The following is a 21,187-nucleotide window of genomic DNA, read 5'->3' as shown; positions in this document are numbered from 1 at the left end:
TGAAATTTTGGCATTGATTTTGAAAATATGACTGATCATGTAAAAAAAACTGTCTTTAAGGATAGTGATCATATGAAGCCATTTATTATCACATCGTTGTTTGGCTCCTTTTTAAATCATAATGATAACAGAAATCACCCAAATGGCCCTGATCAAAAGTTTACAAACCTTTGAATGTTTGGCCTTGTTGCAGACACACAAGGTGACTCACAGGTTTAAATGGCAATTAAAGGTTAATTCCCCATACCTGTGGCTTTTTAAATTGCAGTTAGTGCCTGTGTATAAATAGTCAATCAGTTTGTTAGCTCTCATGTGGATGCACTAAACAGGCTAGATACTGTGCCATTGGGAGCAGAAAAGAACTGTTAAAAGACCTGCGTAACAAGGTAATGGAACATTATAAAGATGGAAAAGGATATAAAAATATATCCAAAGCCTTGCAAATGCCAGTCAGTACTGTTCAATCACTTATTAAGAAGTGGAAAATTCAGGGATCTCTTGATACCAAGTCAAGGTCAGGTAGACCGAGAAAGATTTCAGCCAGAAGAGTTGTTCGGGATACAAAGAAAAACCCACAGGTAACCTCAGGAGAAATACAAGCTGCTCTGGAAAAAGACAGTGTGGTTGTTTCAAGGAGCACAATACGATGATACTTCAACAGAAATGAGCTGCATGGTCGAGTTGCCAGAAAGAAGCCTTTACGGCACCAATGCCACAAAAAGCCCGGTTACAATATGCCCGACAACACCTTGACACGCCTCACAGCTTCTGGCACACTGTAATTTGGAGTGACAAGACCAAAATAGAGCTTTATGGTCACAACCATAAGTGCTATGTTTGGAGAGGGGTCAACAAGTATTGTGCTCCTTGAAATTAACAGTACCAGGAGGAAGCAGCATTCACACTGTAATTTTTTCAAAGGTGACAAGTTTGCTCTTATTTATTTGTTTGTTACATTTTCTTTAATATTTCTGTTAAAGGACTTAAAGGAAAAGTTCACCCAAAAATAATTCTCATCATTTACTGATTTTCTTTTTTCCATGAAACACAGATATTTTGGAGATATGTCTTTTTGTCCATACAGTGCAAGTAAACTTAAAGCTCCAAAATGCACATTAAAGTAGTCCACAAGACTCCAGTGGTTTAATGTATGTCTTTCTGAAGCGATCTAGTCAGTTTTGGGTGAGAACAGACCAAAATGTAACTTCTTTCACTTTATAACTTGCCATTGCAGTCTTTAGGCATGATCATGATTTCAAGCTCTATTACACTTGACGCATGCACAGAGTGCTAGATGGCGCTAGGAAGTGTAATCAACATTGAAATTATGATCAAAGAGACTACTGATGTCAGGATGTACAGTGAAAAAGGAGTTACGTTTTGGTCTGTTCTCACATTGAATATACAGACAACATATCACACCCAAATATTATAATTTTACCATTATTTACTCACCCTCATGTCGTTCAAAGCCTGTATGACTTTCTTCCATGGAACACAAAAGGAGACTTTTTAAAGAAAATTCACACATGCTTTTTCCATGTAATGACATTTAATAAGGGCATTCATTGAAAAGCTCCATAAAGGTCAAAACATCACCACAAAAGTACTCTGTATGACCCATGTGCTTTATTCCATGAATTCTGAAATTATATGATAGCTTTTTGTGATGAACAGAAAAATTTTTAAATCGTTATTCACTGAAAATCTCTCTAATTTCCTCATCATCAGGATTTCTTTTTACAGTGTAGGCTACAAGTTAAGCTTAATCGACAGCATTTGTGGCATAATGTTGATTACCACAAAAATAAATTTGGATTTTTCTTAAAACAAAAAAGTTGTACTTTTTTATTTATTTATTTTATGTAAAATGTGTTTGCTAGAAAACACATTTAATAACTGTGCTGTGCACATACACCTTCTGCCGCGTCCAGATGTCGCTGTCGTACAGTATGTGACTCGGGGTGGTTGACCGGGTGCGTGAATGTGCTGTACACCGCATGCTCGTTTTTTCCTGTTATCCTGAATGTGACCCTGGCTGCTATTTCCTCCGCTACAGCTATAAAGAGCCCGTGCGTTTCGCACGCACTCCTTTTCCCCGGCCACCACACCGTGAGTGTATAACTCACTGTTCTTCCGTACCTAAAAAAAAAAAAAAAAAAAAAAAAAAAAAATACATAAAAAAAAAATTACAAAATACCGGAAAAAAATCTAAAAAAAAATTACCTTTAACCCAAAAACATTATTTTCAAAAAGCAAACTTTTTTTCTCGGTCTCTCCAGACGTTTTCTGAAGCCAAATCCTCAAGACACGCGCCTGGACGCCTGATCATACCTGCCGTGATCATATATTTATTTGGAGAGTATTTTAAAGTTTTTGTAGTGGATAAAGAGACGCGATTGATTTGTCCCACTAATTCCAGGACACTCTACGCACATTCTTAAATCCCAGACAATCCCTGAGCTCAGGGGCTTGAACGAAACAGAGACATGAACGCAGCGACCGCGGGGAGTTATCCGATGGCTTCTCTCTATGTGGGCGACCTGCACCCTGATATCACGGAGGCTATGCTGTATGAGAAATTCAGTCCGGCCGGCCCGGTGCTGTCCATCCGCGTGTGTCGGGACATGATCACCCGGCGCTCGCTGGGCTATGCCTACGTCAATTTCCAGCAGCCTGCGGACGGTAAGACATAACGGACCTCCGCCCTTGTGTGTGTGACTTGTGCTGCAGAAAGCTGTCAAAGTAACGGGAATGATGTGTCAATGCTTTAAGTGTTTAATCTGCATACACGCACACTCTCACATTTGTGCTGTTGTCATATGTATTTCTCAGTTGTCCATGACCTGCTATTCTTTACTCACTGATACATTACCACTTAAAAAGACTGTATTGTCTTATTATTGACTATTATAATGAAGTCAGGATTTACTGACTATGCTGAGAAAAATGTGCTTGCTTTATGTGGTAACATCTAAATTAACTGGTTTTATTCAAGTCTAAAATATTATTGAAGATTACTAAATAGACCTGAACACACACACAAACACAAAACTAATTTCAAGGGTTAGATTATGTAGAAATAGCTCCTTAAGGTAACAGTTGCAGGATACCACTTTTCACAGTGTATGCTTGTCGGAACGCAGTTTAACAACCTCAGACTGTATCATTTTCTCCTGTCCTAAACTTATAACATATATACTGATTTAAAGGTTAAATATGCAGTGTGGTATCTTTTGAGCTTGTCCAATGTTATCCCTTCTTGGAGGGCATTAACTTATGTTACAGAGGAAAACAATATTATAAGAGGTGTGAAATTCATTCCTAAGAAATCAGAGTTTAAAGAAATAGTTCACCCAAAAAAATGAAAATTCTCTCATCATTTACTCACCCTCATGCCATCCTAGATGTGTATGGCTTTCTTTCTTCTGAAGAACACAAACAAAGATTAAAAAAAACAACAACAAAAAACACTCAGCTCTGTAGGTCCATACAATGCAAGTGAATGGTGACCATAACTTAGAAGTGTCAAAAAGCACATAAAGGCAGCATAAAAGTAGCACACAAGACTCCAGTGGTTTAATCCATGCCTTTTGAAGCGATCCAATAGGTTTTGGGTGAGAACAGATCAAAATATAGCTCCTCTTGACATGAGCAGTCTCTTTGGCGATCATTATTTCAAGCTGATTTCAGACCGATTATAATGCTTCAGAAGACATGGATTAAACCACAGGAGTCATATGGATTACTTCTATGCTGTACTAAAGTGCTTTTTGGAGCTTCAAAGTTTTGGTCACCATTCACTTGCATTGTATGGACCTACAGAGCTGAGTGTTTTTTGTTTTTTTTTTAGTCTTTGTGTTCTTCAGAAGAAAGAAAGCCATACACATCTGGGTTGGCATAAGGGTGACTAATTGATGAGAGAATTTTCATTTTTGGGTGAACTGCTCTTTTAAGTTGAGAGAAGGTTGTGAAAAATTTAAAAGCTCAACAAACAATAGTATCAAGTAGTCTAAAATCAGAATAAAGAAGTAGTCCAGAATTGAATGTGCCATTTGACCCACTTTGTCAAAGTGCCCTATATTTACCATAAACCTTGATATCAGATATTCTGCACAGGGACATAATAACACAATGATCATTAGGATGTGTTCATTCATTGTTTCTCTGAGAAACACTATACATGTATATCTAGTGGAACTGTGTCGGTGTGTGTATAAGAGTGTGTTAACCCACATTTTGTAACCTAGCATGACCTATTTATGCTATTTAAAGTGCCAGAACAGGATAATACTATATTGTGAAGCACCTTTAGCACCTTTATTATTGTGCCTCTGAGGAAAAACCTGCACCACTGCCTACATATATCATAGCAACCACAACCCGGTTTAAATGAGCCATGTGAGGTCTGAATCCCTAGCTGCACTCACCATAACATTCTTCAAACAAGTTCCTGATTAAATATGTTGAGAGCCTTCAACTGCTGTTACTTACAGTAGACCTTCTTCTAAGAACCAGAAAGGCAGTATGACAAATGCTGAAACATCCGTATAGCTGTTAACATGATATTGTAAAATTTCGCAACAGAGATAGAATGTGTATCCATGAATCTGAACCATATTGCGTGAGGCTATATGCTTCGTAAACATCTCTTGCCCACTTCTGCCCTCCTCTTTCACGGCACAAAGGTTAAAAGGTCAGAGTTGAACTCTCTCACCTCCATTTAGAAACTAAGATCAGCACTATTAGTCAACATGTTTACATACAAGAAACAAAAGCTGTTGGTTAACAGTAAAGGGAGGAACATGAGATTTGTTTAGAGTGGAATTAAACATTAAACATGTTTTTGCACTGCATAGCAACATTTTAATGAAGTTCAGCCACACTGTTAGGACAGAACAGTGTGGTTTGGTCTTCAGCATCTAACAGCTGCATTTTTTAAACAGTTGCCGGCACTGGTAAGCTTCAGCCACACACATTCCAGTGTCTCAGCCCCATCAATGGACACAGAGTCCTGCACACATGCTGCCTGGCCTGCCAGCACATTGCTCAAAGGACCCAACACTGCTAAATATAAAGCCAGCAAGGCTGCCTGCACTGTGCCTGTCTTTTCTGTTAGATGTGTTGGAGAAACAACCAGACAGGCAAATTCAGTGGTCAGCAACACCATGCTGCTCCTTTTTTTAAATTATTATTATTAACAAATACAAAAAGTACAAGGGAATACATAATCATAATACACCAATGGCCTTATACACAGATTTTACACGTCTGCATCACTTATCACCATGCTCATACTTATCAGGCTTCAGTAGCTATTGATGGCGTGTTACTCAAATTGCCTGCATGAAAAATTGAGGTCTTCAACTTTAACTCTGTCCAAAAGGGTGTGTGTGTGTCCCAACCACTCAGTCTTCATAAAGCACAAGTTTTATATACATTTTATATTAAAAGGAATAACAACTAAGATAATACTTCTAAAGCCCCAGCAACTGACTGTGTTGCTCAGTGTATACTGAAAGTTATTTGTAATGGTCTCTTTCTCTCCCTCCCTCTCTCTGGGTGATCCCACTGGCCATGAGCTTTATGTTCAATACAATCACACTGCAAACTGCTGATGGCAGCAGGGACAAGGCTGCTCCATTTTGTTCACCAGACATTTTTAGTGCTTAGTGTGTGTGTATTTGTTTGGGGGGGGGGGGGACTATGAGGTACAGAGAGAGAGAGACTATGAGGTACACAGAGAGAGAGAGAGAGAAAGAGAGAGAGTTATATCCTGAATGCCCAGATACAGGCCTTCCTTACCAAGCATAATATCTTGAGTAAGAGTCAGATTGGATTCCTACCAAACCACCACAACACCGACCACATTCACATGCTACACACGACAGTCAACCAGCACGCTCATCAAAAAAGCAAAGGAAAAATGTATGCATGTTTTGTTGATTTAAAAAAAGCATTTGATTCAATTTGGCACGATGCTCTATATTATAAAATTCGAAAAAAATCAGGGCTTCAGGAGGTTTGGCCTGGCAGTGAATGCACTAAAAGAGAAAGCTAGAAGAGCATTTTATGCTATTAAGGGCACATTTACCCAAAGAGACATTCCTATAACAATTTGGTGTAAAATCTTTGATAATATTATAATGCCTACTGCATGCAGAATTCTGTAGAAACATTCTAAGAGTTCAGAGAAGAACACCTACTAATGCATGCCGGGCCGAACTAGGCAGATACCCCCTAATTATACATATTGAAAAATGATCCCTCACATTCTGGACACACCTAAATTCAAGTTCCCCTAACACACTGCAACATGAAGCCCTTAAAATCCAAGAGTTGAAGCCTAAAACCAGTCCCCTTTGTCAGCTGGCTCTGAAACTCACAAACCCACAAACAACTAACAAACACCAGTTTCAGACCAGCACTGCTGAACAAAACCAAATCATAAAAGAAAGCAAAAATTCATATTTGTACCATTGGGAAAATGAAAGTAAAATCCAAAGCATAGTATAATCTGGCAGAATATCTCTACACTGTAAGAGATCCAAAACAGAGATGGATCCTCACCAAATACAGGCTCAGTGATCAGAGCCTGGCCATAGAAAAAGGGAGACACAGACAAACATAGCTTCCAAAGGAAGAACGAGTCTGTGCTCACTGTGACACTGGTGAGGTCGAGACAGAGACACACTTTCTCCTTCACTGTGAGAAATGGTGAGAGAGAAATTCTTTGTGACAAACCTAATGCCACAATTTTCCAGTTCAGCAGAAACAGATCAAATGCAGGTGTTACTGGGGGAGGACAATCATGCATCTGTTGCAGCAAAATTCATTTTTGAGCTGCACACCCTCAGAAACATCCTGCCTTAATGTACTTTGTCACAGTATTTGTTATGTTCATAATGTCTTGTTAAATGTTATATTGTATAGTGTACAGTTGAAGTCAGAAGTTTACATACACTTAGGTTGAAGTCATTAAAACTCGCTTTTTAACCAATCCACAGATTTCATATTAGCAAACTATAGTTTTGGCAAGTCTTTTAGGACATCTACTTTGTGCATGACACAAGTAATTTTTCCAACAATTGTTTACAGACAGATTGTTTCACTTTTAATTGACTATATCATAATTCCAGTGGGTCAGAAGTTTACATTCTCTAAGTTAACTGTGCCTTTAAGCAGTTTGAAGGCAAATTCCAAAAAATGATGTCAAGCCTTTAGACAATCAGCCAATTATCTTCTGATAGGCTAATTGGAGTCAATTGGAGGTGTACCTGTGGATGTATTTTAAGGTCTAACTTCAAACTCAGTGCCTCTTTGCTTGACATCATGGGAAAATCAAAAGAAATCAGCTAAGACCTCAGAAAAAAAAACTGTGGAGTTTGGTTCATCCTTGGGAGCAATTTCGCCTGAAGGTACCACATTCATCTTTACAAACAATAGTATGCAAGTATAAACACCATGGGATCATGCAGCCATCATACCACTCAGGAAGGAGATGCATTCTGTCTCCTGGAGATGAATGTAGTTTGGTGTGAAAAGTGCAAATCAATCCCAGAACAACAGTAAAAGACCTGGAGGAAACAGATAGACAAGTATCTAAATCCACATTAAAACGAGTCCTATATCGACATAACCTGAAAGGCTGCTCAGCAAGGAAGAAGCCACTGCTCCAAAACCGCCATACTACCAGACTACAGTTTGCAAGTGCACATGGGGACAAAGATCTTACTTTTTGGAGAAATGTCCTCTGGTCTAATGAAACAAAAATTGAACTGTTTGGCCATAATGACCATCGTTGTGTTTGGAGGAAAAAGGGTGAGGCTTGCAAGCTGAAGAACACCATCCCAACCGTGAAGCATGGGGGTGGCAGCATCTTGTTGTGGGGGTACTTTGCTGCACGAGGGACTGGTGCACTTCACAAAATAGATGGCATCATGAGGAAAGAAAATTATGTGGATATATTGAAGCAACATCTCAGACATCAGCCATGAAGTTAAAGCTCAGTCGCAAATGGGTCTTCCAAATGGAAAATGACCCCAAGCATACCTGCAAAGATGTGGAAAAGTGGCTTAAGGACAACAAAGTCAAGGTATTGGAGTGGCCATCACAAAGCCCTGACCTCAATCCGACAGAACATTTGTGGGCAGAACTGAAAAAGTGTGTGCGAGCAAGGAGGCCTACAAACCTGACTCCGTTACACCAGTTCTGTCTGGAGGAATGGGCCAAAATTCCAGCAACTTATTGTGAGAAGCTTGTGGAAGTCTACCCAAAATGTTTGACCCAAATTAAACAATTTAAAGGCAATGCTACCAAATACTAACAAAGTGTATGTAAACTTCTGACCCACTGGGAATGTGATGAAAGAAATAAAAGCTGAAATAAATCATTCTCTCTACTATTATCCTGAAATTTCACATTCTTAAAATAAAGTAGTGATCCTAACTGACCTAAGTCAGGCAATGCTTTCTACAATTAAATGTCAGGACTTGTGAAAAACTGAACTTAAATGTATTTGGCTAAGATGTATGTAAACTTCAACTGTATATTGTTATTATAGTTTTTTATTTTATTCATTACCTGGCACCTTATTTTAATTCTGTTTTTATTGTTATTTGTTACTGTTTTATTATTATTTTTGTTATTTTATCTGTTTTGTGTATTAATGCTTTGGCAATATTGTATGTAAACACAATCATGCTAATAAAGTACTTGAAATGAGAGAGAGTGAGAGAGAGAGAGAGAGAGAGATCATAATGCCTTACAATAGATGGTCAGCCACTGTCTGTGCAGTGCCTGTGTCCTTAACAGTCCTGTAATTATTAGAGTACAGTTTCATGGGTTTGTCTATCAGCTAACATGCTTCAAGCTTCTTTGTGCTGATTAATATATCTGAGTACAGACCTTAACATGCCCATTAAACAAACACATTCATAAACAATAATAAGCATTTACAGCATTGTGAAGGTGAAGACGTATCTTAATCCTCTAATATTTGTTAGTAGTTTAAGAAGACTTTGAAAAGAGGTCGTATAGCAGAGTTATATCATGTCTGTGTTTGTGGTTTCAGCGGAGAGAGCGTTGGACACAATGAACTTCGATGTGGTCAAAGGAAAGCCAGTCAGAATCATGTGGTCACAGAGAGATCCGTCACTCAGGAAATCTGGAGTTGGAAATGTCTTCATCAAAAATCTGGACAAGTCCATCGACAACAAGGCCCTTTATGACACCTTCTCTGCTTTCGGAAACATCCTGTCCTGCAAGGTAAAGAGCAACTTATTTTTATAAGGGCATACTGAGATAACTGAACAAGATATTTAATATGGTAAAATTGTATTAAGGTGACTTTACACAGCTGAGTTAAGGTTGCTCTGTGCCTGCTCAAAATTCTGTGCATAGGTGCAATTCCACATAAAAGCCAGAAAAAGTATGCCTGCTCTGACCCACTTCAGCCCCTAGTATCAAAGGCAGTTCTGATGTCGTTTTGGTTCTGTGTAAATGAAATGCAGCATCAGAAGAGCCTTAAACTTTGTTGTTGTCATGATAGAGCATATATTTCATAATTTCGTTTCATATTTAAAAGTGTAATTGCATAAATTAAAATATTTTCATTTATTTCACATTTCTATATTTATAATTTTATATGTAAAACATTCATCTCATAACATTATTTATGCATTTGTAATTGCTGTGTAAATGCATTTTTGTCTGCTCTGAGCATCATTAAACAGTCTGTGTAAATACACTTAAATACCATTTCATTTGCAGTGTAAAGATGGCTTTAGCCTACTATTTGAATACACAGCATGTTACTTTTATAGCTGAAGTCAGTGTGTAATTTCTGCAGTATCTCAGGGGCAACAAACAGTTTCAAATTGCAAACATGCAGTCCTGCGCAAAATTCACACCATTGGTTGAGTTAAAGGGACCACCTCCTAAACAAACAGAGCAATGTTTTGACATCGCCACAGTGTTTGCAATTGTCAGGGAAATCCACCTACAAATATACAAATTACAATTCTTCCTTAATGCCTGTATTCAAGTAAATAAATCACACAAGAGATTTGTAAAAAATCACATTTCAGAACAGAGAAGCTTTGGTAGAACAACTGTATAAGGAAAGACCGATTACTGTTGATGAATTCTATATCTGATTAACAGGTGGTGTGTGATGAGAATGGATCTAAGGGCTACGCCTTTGTGCATTTCGAGACTCAGGACGCAGCTGACCGCGCCATTGAGAAGATGAATGGCATGCTGCTGAACGACCGCAAGGTGTGAGTGTCTGAGCAGAGTCATGTGAGAAGAAGGATGAGCTCTGGTTTACCAGGACACTGTGTAGTTGTATTAGTTACTGTTGTTATGCAGAGATGAAGTCTGGGTTTATTTTCGTAGCAGACATAAGTGTGACTTGTTTTATATATTTTTAATATTTAAATATTTATTACATTTTGTTTTAAGGTTATAGAATTGGATGTTTGTGTATGATATGTGCATGTAATTGCTGGTTTTATACCTGTGGCATTAGAAATAGGCCTACTAGCAGCTTAATGGTTTTAAAAAAGCAAAAGATTCTACTATTACTGTTCTGTTGTTTTCATTCTTAAAGGGATAGTTCTTCCAAAAAGTAAAATTCTATAATCCTTTACTGACCCTCATGCCATCCCAGATGTGTATGACTTTCTTTCTTCAGCAGAACACAAATGAAGATTTTTAGAAGAATATCTTAGCTCAGCAGGTCAATACAATGCAAGTGAATGGTGACCAAAACAAAAAGTCAGCATAAAAGTAGTCCGTAAGGCTCCAGTGGTTAAATCCTTGTCTTCTGAAGCGATATGATAGGTGTTGGTGAGAAACAGATTTATATTTAATTCCATTTTTACAATAAATCTCCACCTTTGACCAGCCCTGACCAGAAGGTGCCGAAATGCACAAAGAATGCAAAACGGCAAGAAGAAAAAAGAAGAAGAAGAATGTGGAAGTGGAAGTGAAAGTGGAGATTTATAGTAAAAAAACGTTTAAGGATTACTTTTATGCTGACTTTATGTGATTTTTGGAGATTCAAATTTTATGTGAAGTTTTGGTCACCATTCACTTGTGTTGGATGAACCTACAGAGCTGAGATTTTCTTCTAAAAATCTTTGTGTTCTGCAAAAAAATAATGTCATACATCTGGGATGGCATGAGGGTCAGTAAAGGATGAGAGAATTTTCATTTTTGGGTGAACTATCCCTTTAATTGAGATGCAGACAGCAATACTGACGCTCTATATGAGAAAGACACTTCTGTATACAGTAGAAACATTCACCAAAGACCTTAAACAGTTAGGCAATTAGGGTTAGTTTTAATACACAGTGGATACAATAGAGAAAGAGTAGAAGTGAATACCACACTAGATACTCACACACATCACACACAAATATCTTTGCCAGTGCAGATAGTGCACATCATGCACTGAGCAAATGGGCAGACTAGTTCATGAGTATCTAAGGTTGTTTGTCATTTGATGAGTTTTTATATGACTTAACAACAAAAATGACATATCTGTATGCCCTCTTGAGCAGTGTGTGTGCCAGTCTTCTAGCATATCTGTTTGTGTTTAAAAGTCTTTTTCAGCTGTGCTGCAGCTGTTTTGTGTCTGCAGTTAGCCTGCAGCTGTCAGTCTGAGTCCGTATTGCATTTCTATATCAGTCATGTTGGCCTTTTCTCTGTTTTCGCCGCTTTTTGAAGGTTTGTGGGCCGTTTCAAGTCCAGGAAGGAGAGAGAGGCAGAGATGGGAGCCAAAGCCAAAGAGTTCACCAATGTTTACATCAAGAATTTTGGCGAGGACATGGATAATGAGAGATTAAAGGAGCTCTTTGATAAATATGGTGTGTTTGAGAGTATAAAGGTGGTGTAGTGGTAGCCTACTGGTTGAGAATCTGTTAATGCAAAGATTGCAGGTTTTAATCCATATAGAGTTTGTGATTGCACTTTTTGTTCATATTTAGCATTGTTTTTTCCCTGCTGTTCACTTTAAGCCATTCATAACAATGCATGGTATTGTAGATTATGGACACACTCCTACCCTTCTCTAGCGCATCTGACGAAGTTGCCTATATTTTATTTCTTCCTGCAGGTAAAATACTAAGTGTGAAGGTCATGACTGACCCCACAGGTAAATCTCGTGGATTTGGCTTTGTAAGCTATGAGAAGCATGAGGATGCTTACAAGGTACAGTAAAGTTAGAGAGCTTCAGATTGTCTGAATAAGACACATTAAAGGGATAGTTCACTCAAAAATTAAAATTCTTCCAAACTCTTATGACTTTCTTTCTTCTGTGGAACACAAAAGAAAATGTTAGGCAGAATGTTAACCTCAGTTACCATTCACTTTTACAGTTTGGAAAAAAGATGTAATAAAAGTGAATGGGGACTGAGGCTAACACGCTGGCTAACGTGTTCCACAGAAGAAAGAACTGGGGGAGAGTGAATGGTGACAGAATTGTCATTTTTGGGTGAATTATCCCTTTAAGTCATAATTTTAGAATGAATGAAAATCAGAATGAAGAATGAAAATCGGCTAGTAAGGAAAAGGTAGAATGTTTTTAAAAGCCTCATGAGCCATGTTCTTTTTCTTTTTTACAACTGTAATTGTTTGCTAAAAGTATAAATAGCAATACTCGGATGATTTTTGTCTCAGGCTGTGGAAGAGATGAATGGCATGGAGTTGAACAGTAAGACCATGTTCGTTGGCCGAGCTCAGAAAAAGATGGAGAGACAAGCAGAACTTAAGAGGAAGTTCGAACAGCTCAAACAGGAAAGAATCAGCAGATATCAGGTAGATGATTTGAGGTGTGTGCGTGCTTGTGTGTTTATTAAAATAATTATCTTTTGTCAATATTTGTGTATATTTCTGTTTACAGGGTGTTAATTTATATATCAAGAATCTCGACGACACCATTGATGATGAAAAACTTCGTAAAGAGTTCTCTCCTTTCGGCTCCATCACCAGCGCCAAGGTGGGTCAAAGACCAAAGACCATGTGTTTATGGTCTAATTCTGTTTAAATGCTTTCGGGGTCAATTAATTGCCACCATAAAGAACCATTAATATAATTGATAACAACATCTGTGTTTAGAAAGTATTTATTCCATTAAGGCAGTAATCAGGGTTTGGAATCATGAAAATCTTCTTAAAGGGATAGTTCACCCAAAAATAAAAATTCTTTAATCATTTTCTCATCCTCATGCCATCTTAGATGTGTATGACTTTCTTTCTTCTGCAGAATGCAAATAAAGATTTTTAGAAGAATATCTGTAAGTCCTTACAATGCAAGTGAATGGTGGCCAGAACATTGAAGCTCCAAAAAAGGACATAAAGGCAGGATAAAAATAATCCATATGTCTCTAGTGGTTAAATCCATGTCTTCAGATGCATTATGATAGATGTGGGTGAGAAACAGATCAATATTTAAGCCCTTTTTTACTATAATTTCTCCTCCCTGCCCAGTAGATGGCAATATGAACGAAGTATCCAAATCGCCAAAAAACAAAAGAAGAAAGTGAAAGTGGAGATTTACAGTAAAAAAAAAAAAGGCTTTTTAAAAATATTGATCTGTTTCTCACCTACTCCTATCCTATCGCTTCTGGAGACTGCCTATACAGTATATGCTTTTTGGACCTTCAAAGTTCTGACCACCATTCACATTCATTTTATGGACCTACATAGCTGAAATATTCTTCTAAAAAATCTTTGTTTCTGTTCAGCAGAAGAAAGAAAGTCATACACATCTGGGATGGCATGAGAATGAGTAAATAATGAGAGAATTTTCATTTATGAGTGAACTATTCCCTGAACAAAATTTTTTACAAAGTGTTTATTTGAAAAGAAATAGAAATAAGAAGGAAAATACTCTTTAACTTTCTTAACTTCTTAAGTTTGGAAGATGATCCAGATATCTGATATTTGAAGCATGTAAACAGTGCAGCTAGGTCTGAAATCTTATCTTGCTGTAGGTGATGTTGGAGGATGGCAGGTCCAAAGGTTTTGGCTTTGTGTGTTTCTCCTCACCTGAGGAGGCCACAAAGGCAGTGACAGAGATGAACGGGCGTATTGTGGGCTCCAAACCATTGTACGTGGCTCTGGCACAGCGTAAAGAGGAAAGAAAAGCTCATCTGACCAACCAGTACATGCAGCGTATTGCTGGCATGAGGGCCATGCCTGCCAACGCCATCATCAACCAATTCCAGCCTGCCAGCGGATATTTCATGCCAGCTGTGCCACAGGTAGATTGAGTAATGTACAGTATATGCCTCAATACATATACTGATAATAAACCAGTACATTTACAGAATGTGCTTATGGATGCGTCCACGTTGCATGTGTGTCTGTTTGTTTATGTTTTATGTTGTTTTAAGTTCATTTATTTTATTAAAACTTTGTTTACTGTTCAGCCAGTTCCCGCCTCCTCCTTGCCCATCCTTGAACTGTTACATCCACCTTTTTCCTTCGTCCCGTGATGCTTAGTGTTACTTCCGTTGTCAAGTAAACACAGTTGTTGTTGTGGCATACGTCTATTCATTCTTTTGTTGCGGTGTTGGAATTTTGTGGAGAGGGTGTCTGATTTAATGATGACAAATATCATTATGTCTGTGTTACTAAATGATAATAAACTGCAAAAAAGTCATATAAGCGGCAACAAAAACTGGGTTTCTCCCAGATAGAGTTGAAATTTTATTTAAACACAAATGCAAAATTTCAAGCAAAATTATCCATTGTTTTAGCGAAGTACCTCTGTTAGTTCATCTTCAGATTTGTGTGCTTGTCATTTTGTCACCCTGCATGTTGATAGGAAGGGCTGAGAAGTTCTTATGCTTGGGTATGTAAACACTTTTGAAGTTGTACGATCGGACGGTTATTTGCTTTTAAATCCGCACATATATTTAAACTTTTGTTCAGCGCAGTGGTTGATTGACTGGTGAGAGCTGGTGCTTTGCTGCCGTCTGGGATGCATCACGACGGCGTTTACACCTCAAATGTGATGTGGCCACATGCGTTTTTGACTACCTCTGTATGTGTTTTTTGTGATCCAATCACAAAACGTTTTGCACCCCGTTTGCAACTATATTTAGTGCCGACCATTTGCTATTGGATCATCCAAAACGTGTCTTAATAGCAGTTGTAAAAAGGGTCTTTCTGGCAGAAGTCACACCTACATCCATTTCCCCAGTAACAGCCCCAGGAGAAAGGTGGATACTGGCAATTCTTTTCCATATAATGAAAGTGAATGAGGACTGAAGCTGTTAAGAGAAGTAGCAGTGTTTAGTAGAGAAGCAACAATGCCCAATTCATGAACAAATCGCTGTTTAGAGTCAGATCTTTTCAAAGAATTGATTAATCCAGTTCACAAAAACAGTCTGAATGATTCATTCAAACTGATCCGGTTCTCGAGTTCAACTCACTGACTCTGGCCAATCGCAATGAATAACAGCTCTCTTAAGGGGAATATCATCAGTGAATAATGATTTATATTTTTGGACAGGCAAGAGGAGGCAGGAACCGGCTGAACAGTAAACGTAAGTTTAATGTCAAAACTCAAACTTAAAACAACATAAAACAAACACAGACCGGCGTCTCCTGCTGCCCCTTATCTCACTCTCCCGCTGATCAGCTGATTCAGCGCCAGCTGTGCTCCATCATGCCCCGGCCACGCCCTCCTCCTCGTCACAACCACTTTTATGATAGCCTCAGTCCTTATTCAATTTCATTAAAAGGAAAAGAGTAGACAGGATATTCTTCACCATGTACCTTTCGTGTTCCTTGGGGAAAAAATAAATGTTCCTTTTTTTTTTTTTTTTTAAATGCATCACAGGCTCAGAATAGAACGACATACTATGCACCAAACCAGCTCACCCAGATGCGTCCAAACCCTCGCTGGCAGCAGCAGGGAGGCAGAGGTCAGGGTGGGTTCCAGGGCATGCCCAGCTCCTTGCGCCAGCCAGGGCCCCGTGCCAACATCCGCCACCTTGCACCCAGTGCTTCCACCCAAGGCCCACGCGGAATCCCCACAGGTGCACAGAGAGTGGGTGAGAAAACCCACACACTTATGATATGATACCATGTTATGACAACTCGAACCAGATTTTCAGATCCAGATTAAATCTGACTAGATTCGTGAGACTTTCCAGTAGATTTGATTTTTTGGATTAGTATAATTAGCTGATTAAAGGTGTTATAAAGATTATGATCAGGAATAATTTAGGGGCTTATGGCCATGGTTATGATGTGTTTCCTGTTTTTCAGATCTTTTGTTTTGGATGTTGTGTCTTCTGTGTTTGATGACAACCGTATACTGCTCTTATACATAATAATAATCTATATCTATTATCTATCTGTTAAATTTATCTTATAATTTGACTAATCGTTATGTAATTCCAACTACACATTCTGTGATTACCTGTTGTGTATGTATTTGTGTTTGGGGTTCCTATTTCCTGGTCATAGCTTTAACACTCTTTATCTCATCCTGCTGCTAGGAGGCAATGGCCAACCAATGGGTCCCCGCACTGCCATGGGGGTGACAAATCCACGTGCCATGCCCCCATACAAGTACGCCACCACCATACGAAATACCCAGCCTCAAGTAGTGCAGCCCATTACTCTGCAACAGGTAATATATGCTAATATTTCATACAGTATGCCAATAAAACATAGATAAAACATATAAAGACTTACTTGTTTGGTGATCCCTGTTTGAAAAGTAACACAGATTTGTGTGGATTTCATTTTAGCAGTCATTTCTAATTGAACCGACTCATGCTTGCAAATACAATACAAAAGCTAATTCTAGTTCCCCAGTTGTGCTGTTTCAGAGGTTGTGGACAGTATTTTTAATATTGAAATATTGTGAATTAAATGAAATGCCTGCCTTTATATGGCCTTGAGAAGCATTATATTGTACATTCAGTGGAGACCAGGAGCTATGCAGTGTTAGCATAGGTTTTGAAATGGGTATGGGTTGGAATTAGTTCAGCATTAATTAAGGCCATATCCATGCTAATCCTCTTTTGAAAACTCACTATGTCCACATACTTTGGAAAACGTTGACGTTAAGAAACTGAAAACAGAGGTTGCAAATTTAGTGTGGACGTGGCCTAAGAGTTGGTGTTAGAGATTAGGTTTAGTGAGGGGTCAGGATTAGTTTATGGTTTATTCAGGGTTGGGTTAGGATTAATGTTAGAGTCGAAAATTAAAATTAAAGGAACAGTTCACCCAAAAGAAGGTATTTTAAAGAACGTATGAGGTGTTTTTTGTCCATATAATGTGAGTCAATGGGGTTCTAAACTTTCAAGCTCCAAAAAGGACATTAATTCACACGACTTGAGTGGTTTAATCCATGTCTTCTGAAGCGATATGTTCGCTTTGGTGAGAAACAGAACAAAATGTATGTCCTTATTCACTATTAATCTTCTGCAGTCTCTGTGAGTAAATGATGGGAGAATTTTTATTTTTGGGGTGAACTATACCTTTAATATATAGATTTGTAAAATGTAAGTAAATCAAAGAAAAACCTTTGTTTTGTAACTTTGTATTTTATTCTCTTCCAAAGGCTCAGCCTGCAGTTCATGTGCAAGGTCAGGATCCCCTCACTGCCTCCATGTTAGCTGCCGCCCCACCTCAGGAACAGAAACAGATGCTCGGTGAGATGAGGAGGCTGTAAGCATGTTCAGCCATTCTACATTCTCTGTATCTAAATGTTTACACACTGGTACATGTCTTGTGAACAGTAAGTAAGGCTAGCTTATTTGACTCTTTCCTGTAACCATCGGTTACTGTTTGTCTGTCTGTCTTACAGGTGAGCGGTTGTTCCCTCTCATCCAGGCGATGCACCCCAGTCTAGCCGGGAAGATCACAGGAATGCTGCTCGAGATCGACAATTCTGAGCTGCTGCACATGCTGGAGTCCCATGAGTCTTTGCGCTCCAAGGTGACAGTCATTGATAAAAGCCTCTATAACAGACACTTACTCTTCTGTTATTCTGTCATCTCCAGTCACTGCAATAATCACAAATGTTTAACAATGCAAATGCCAATGACTAAACATTAAGTTTTACGCTGTGCAGAGACTGGTCCTGAACTGCAGCGCTTTTCGTGTCTTAATCTCTGTTAAAAATGTCATTCATGTCTGATAATGGTGGTTTAGTATCAGATATACATTTATGTTCATTAAATCACATGCTTGTTTTAGAGCCATGTTTCTCTGTGGTTAAGATGGTTTGGACAGATGCAGGACTGATGATTTTATTTTTCCTCAGGTGGAGGAGGCTGTCGCAGTGCTTCAGGCTCATCAAGCCAAGAAAGACGCCACACAGAAAGTGGGAGTCAACGCTGCGACTGCAGCTGCAACATCCTGACGAGTAAGTATTATTATTATAATCATTATAATGGCATTATTGTTATTGCTGTAACAGTCTGACAGATTGCAATTGATAAAGAAAGAGTAGTGATTATTGGCAGAGTTCACATTTGTATCTGTACACTACTGTCAGGGTTTTTTTGTTTACACAAAAATAGAATGAGTGTGGTCATACACCCAGATTTTAACTAAAAATCAATATCAACAGTACTATTAAACTTAACACTTGAGTTGGTAAATGCTCCTGACAGATATGCGCATCCAATGTAAGTGCCATATATTAGATCTGTTACATTAAAAAACAAGGCAAGACGTAACTTTTACAAAAGTTTTTATACTTTTTTGTTAGTTTTACAATTACAACTTCAATTTTTATCTTTCCACATCTTTCCACATTTTTTGATGGGCCACAGAATTTCATGGTTTTGTGTAGTAATAATATTGCAGTAATAACATAAATGGTAATTCATGCCTGTTGTTTTTCTGCAGGGTGAAAGCTGAAAGGCTGAAGAGAGATCACCCCCATCTGGTGACATCAAATATCAACCATTTAAAAAAATATATAAAATAAAAAAAAAATGAAAAAGACAAAAAGATACTTGAACATAAAGAATACAATTTCATTGCAGGGCTTATATTTGTAACTCTGTAATGATTTTTATCACACATATCTAAAGTTAATTTAAAAGGAGGCAATTCTGGGAGGGAAGAGCCTCAAAATTGTGGCCAGGGCTGACTTTTTCTATGAGGAAATGGAAACTTCTGTGAGCTGTGCATTTGCTGCTTTGATTGGACATCACTTGTCCCATGACAATAACTCGAGTGGTGTGGTACTCTAAATAAAGAGACTATTTAAAATTAATTATGTTGTTTATTCTTTTTCTTAAAGCTGAAGTGTGTAACTTTATCGTTGTTAAAATACTTTCTCCTATCCCAGTGTTATTTGCATAAACTATCCGCAGATTAAATTTCTCAAAATCTGTAAACACTGTGTCTCTGAGGTGCAATAATAATTCCTCTGTTTGTTTTGAGAGACCCATCAAGCTCAACACAACAACATTGACTAAACCAATGGCCTAAGTTAGGGGCGGGACTATCTGTTTGTTTGACCAACAGTAGATGGGGAGCATATTTGTAAGGCTGTTTAAAAACAATGTTTATTATTGCAATTTCGTTTGGTAGCTCTAGTGGCACAGAAATTACACACTTCAGCTTTAATTCCTTCAATTCTGTGCAACACATGTTTTGTGACATTACTCAGAAAGAACATTTTGTTAACATGTTTTATCCAAAGCGAAGATGGAAATCTCAGTAACTCCCCATTTCACCTGAGCCTGGGATTGAACCTGGAAACTTTGAATCAACAGCTAAGATTCTTAGCCATTAGGCTACAAATAAAACAGCAACAGAAGGTTGCCTACGCAATTCTCTTAACTGAAGAAATACTGTACCAGGCTAGATATGGAGCTGTATGACTTAAATACTGTACAGTGGGGTCCAAAAGAGGCCACATTGAAAATAAGGGATCTTTTTACATTTAAAATTGGATCAAATTAATCACACAAGATGCTGTACTGAAATTTCTTCAAATATGCTGTGACAACACAAATCTTCAGTTTTGCACAAACATGTGAAGTCCAGCCAGTTTGAGTGCATACCGTCATTAAAGCACAAGGAGAGCATAACAAATACTATTAAATTGAAATGAACTGAATAATACTATAATATTAAATTAGTGGTGGAAAAAATAACAATTGGTGTTAAATATCTAAAAATACCTCTAAATAAAAGGGTTAATAATTACTTCTGTCAATGAACATTGGAATTTTGGAAAAAAATAACCGAGATAAAAAGTCTCTTCTGTAGCCTGTGGGTTGTCCTCTGCGGTTACACCCCACCATTGAAAAGAAAAGTGAGTTAAAGCTTAAAGGCATTAAACAGATAAGAAAAGGGAATGGATTAATTGAAGGAGAAAATTCGAACCTGGCATATTTAACACCTAAAGAAACAATATTACAATCACTTAATTATCTTTACAGATGGTTCAAAAGATCCAGTTAATGGTCACGTAGGGTTGGGTATTTATTTTCCAGAGATTAAAAAATGCATTGCTAAAAGAATTTCAAATCAACTTTCAGTATATACTGCTGAACTAGTGGATATAGCCTTAAGCTTACAATGGATAGAAGAAGTCAAGCCAAATAAAATAGTAATATGCTCAGCTTCTGCTGCCTCAATTTATAGCATAAAACAAGTAAATCAAGTAGAGAAGACATTTTAATAGACATTTATACTAGTATACTAAATCTTCAAAGACTTGGAATAATTGTGCAGTTCTGTTGGGTTCCAGCTCATGTTGGAATAGCAGAACATCTGGCAAAATCTGCCCTAAAGATAAAGGACAACAATATATTTGAACTAACATACAATAGAAGTGAAGGAAATCATTAATCAAGAACTCTATTAGTCAAACATGGCAAACCAGGTGGGATCTGGATAATTAAGGCAGAGAATAATACAAAATCCAACCATCAGTTAAAATCAAAACATTCAATAATAGATGCAGAAGAGAAGTAATTTATTCCAGACTTAGGTTGGGACACACAGGACTAAACAATACTTTATTCCTCATGAATACAATAAAAACGGATAAATGCGTAATATGTAAATATGAAGATAATGTTGAACGTGTGATTATGAAGTGTATACAGTATAGTAAGAGGAGATCAAAACTTAAAGATACAGTAACTAAAGTGGGAAGAGAATGGAGTGTTTAGGGAATTCTAGGA

The 21,187-nt window shown here is 37.9% G+C and overlaps 1 protein-coding gene across 4 annotated transcripts; it reads left to right on the top strand.

Moving 5' to 3' along the window:
* The first annotated feature begins 2,084 nt into the window (after positions 1-2,084).
* Positions 2,085-19,260, top strand: LOC127410860 (polyadenylate-binding protein 4-like). 4 transcript variants are annotated; one of them, XM_051646071.1, is made up of 14 exons: positions 2,085-2,685; positions 9,074-9,267; positions 10,165-10,280; positions 11,734-11,873; positions 12,122-12,216; positions 12,685-12,822; positions 12,908-13,003; positions 14,000-14,269; positions 15,856-16,054; positions 16,520-16,653; positions 17,593-17,683; positions 17,839-17,969; positions 18,298-18,399; positions 18,888-19,260. In XM_051646071.1, the coding sequence occupies exons 1-13, from the start codon at positions 2,490-2,492 to the stop codon at positions 18,394-18,396; spliced, it is 1,899 nt and encodes a 632-aa protein (XP_051502031.1). In that variant the 5' UTR covers positions 2,085-2,489; the 3' UTR covers positions 18,397-18,399; positions 18,888-19,260. The 4 variants fall into 4 exon arrangements, 3 of the variants coding, with proteins under 3 accessions (XP_051502031.1, XP_051502032.1, XP_051502030.1); XM_051646070.1 differs by having other exon boundaries at positions 2,086-2,685; positions 15,856-16,069; XR_007892174.1 differs by lacking the exon at positions 18,888-19,260 and having other exon boundaries at positions 15,856-16,069; positions 17,593-17,699; positions 17,865-17,969.
* The last annotated feature ends 1,927 nt before the right edge of the window (positions 19,261-21,187 follow it).

The sequence above is a fragment of the Myxocyprinus asiaticus genome, chromosome 20 (assembly GCF_019703515.2).
Source record: "Myxocyprinus asiaticus isolate MX2 ecotype Aquarium Trade chromosome 20, UBuf_Myxa_2, whole genome shotgun sequence".
Classification (NCBI taxonomy): Eukaryota; Metazoa; Chordata; class Actinopteri; order Cypriniformes; family Catostomidae; genus Myxocyprinus; species Myxocyprinus asiaticus.
This window is presented reverse-complemented; position numbering and strand designations above follow the sequence as displayed.

Coding starts and splice junctions, on each gene's coding strand:
- LOC127410860 (XM_051646070.1), top strand. CDS start 2,490: ATGAACGCAGCGACCGCGGGGAGTTATCCGATGGCTTCTCTCTATGTG. Junction 14,270..15,855: donor TCATGCCAGCTGTGCCACAG/GTAGATTGAGTA, acceptor AATGCATCACAG/GCTCAGAATAGAACGACATA. Junction 16,654..17,592: donor AGCCCATTACTCTGCAACAG/GTAATATATGCT, acceptor TCTCTTCCAAAG/GCTCAGCCTGCAGTTCATGT.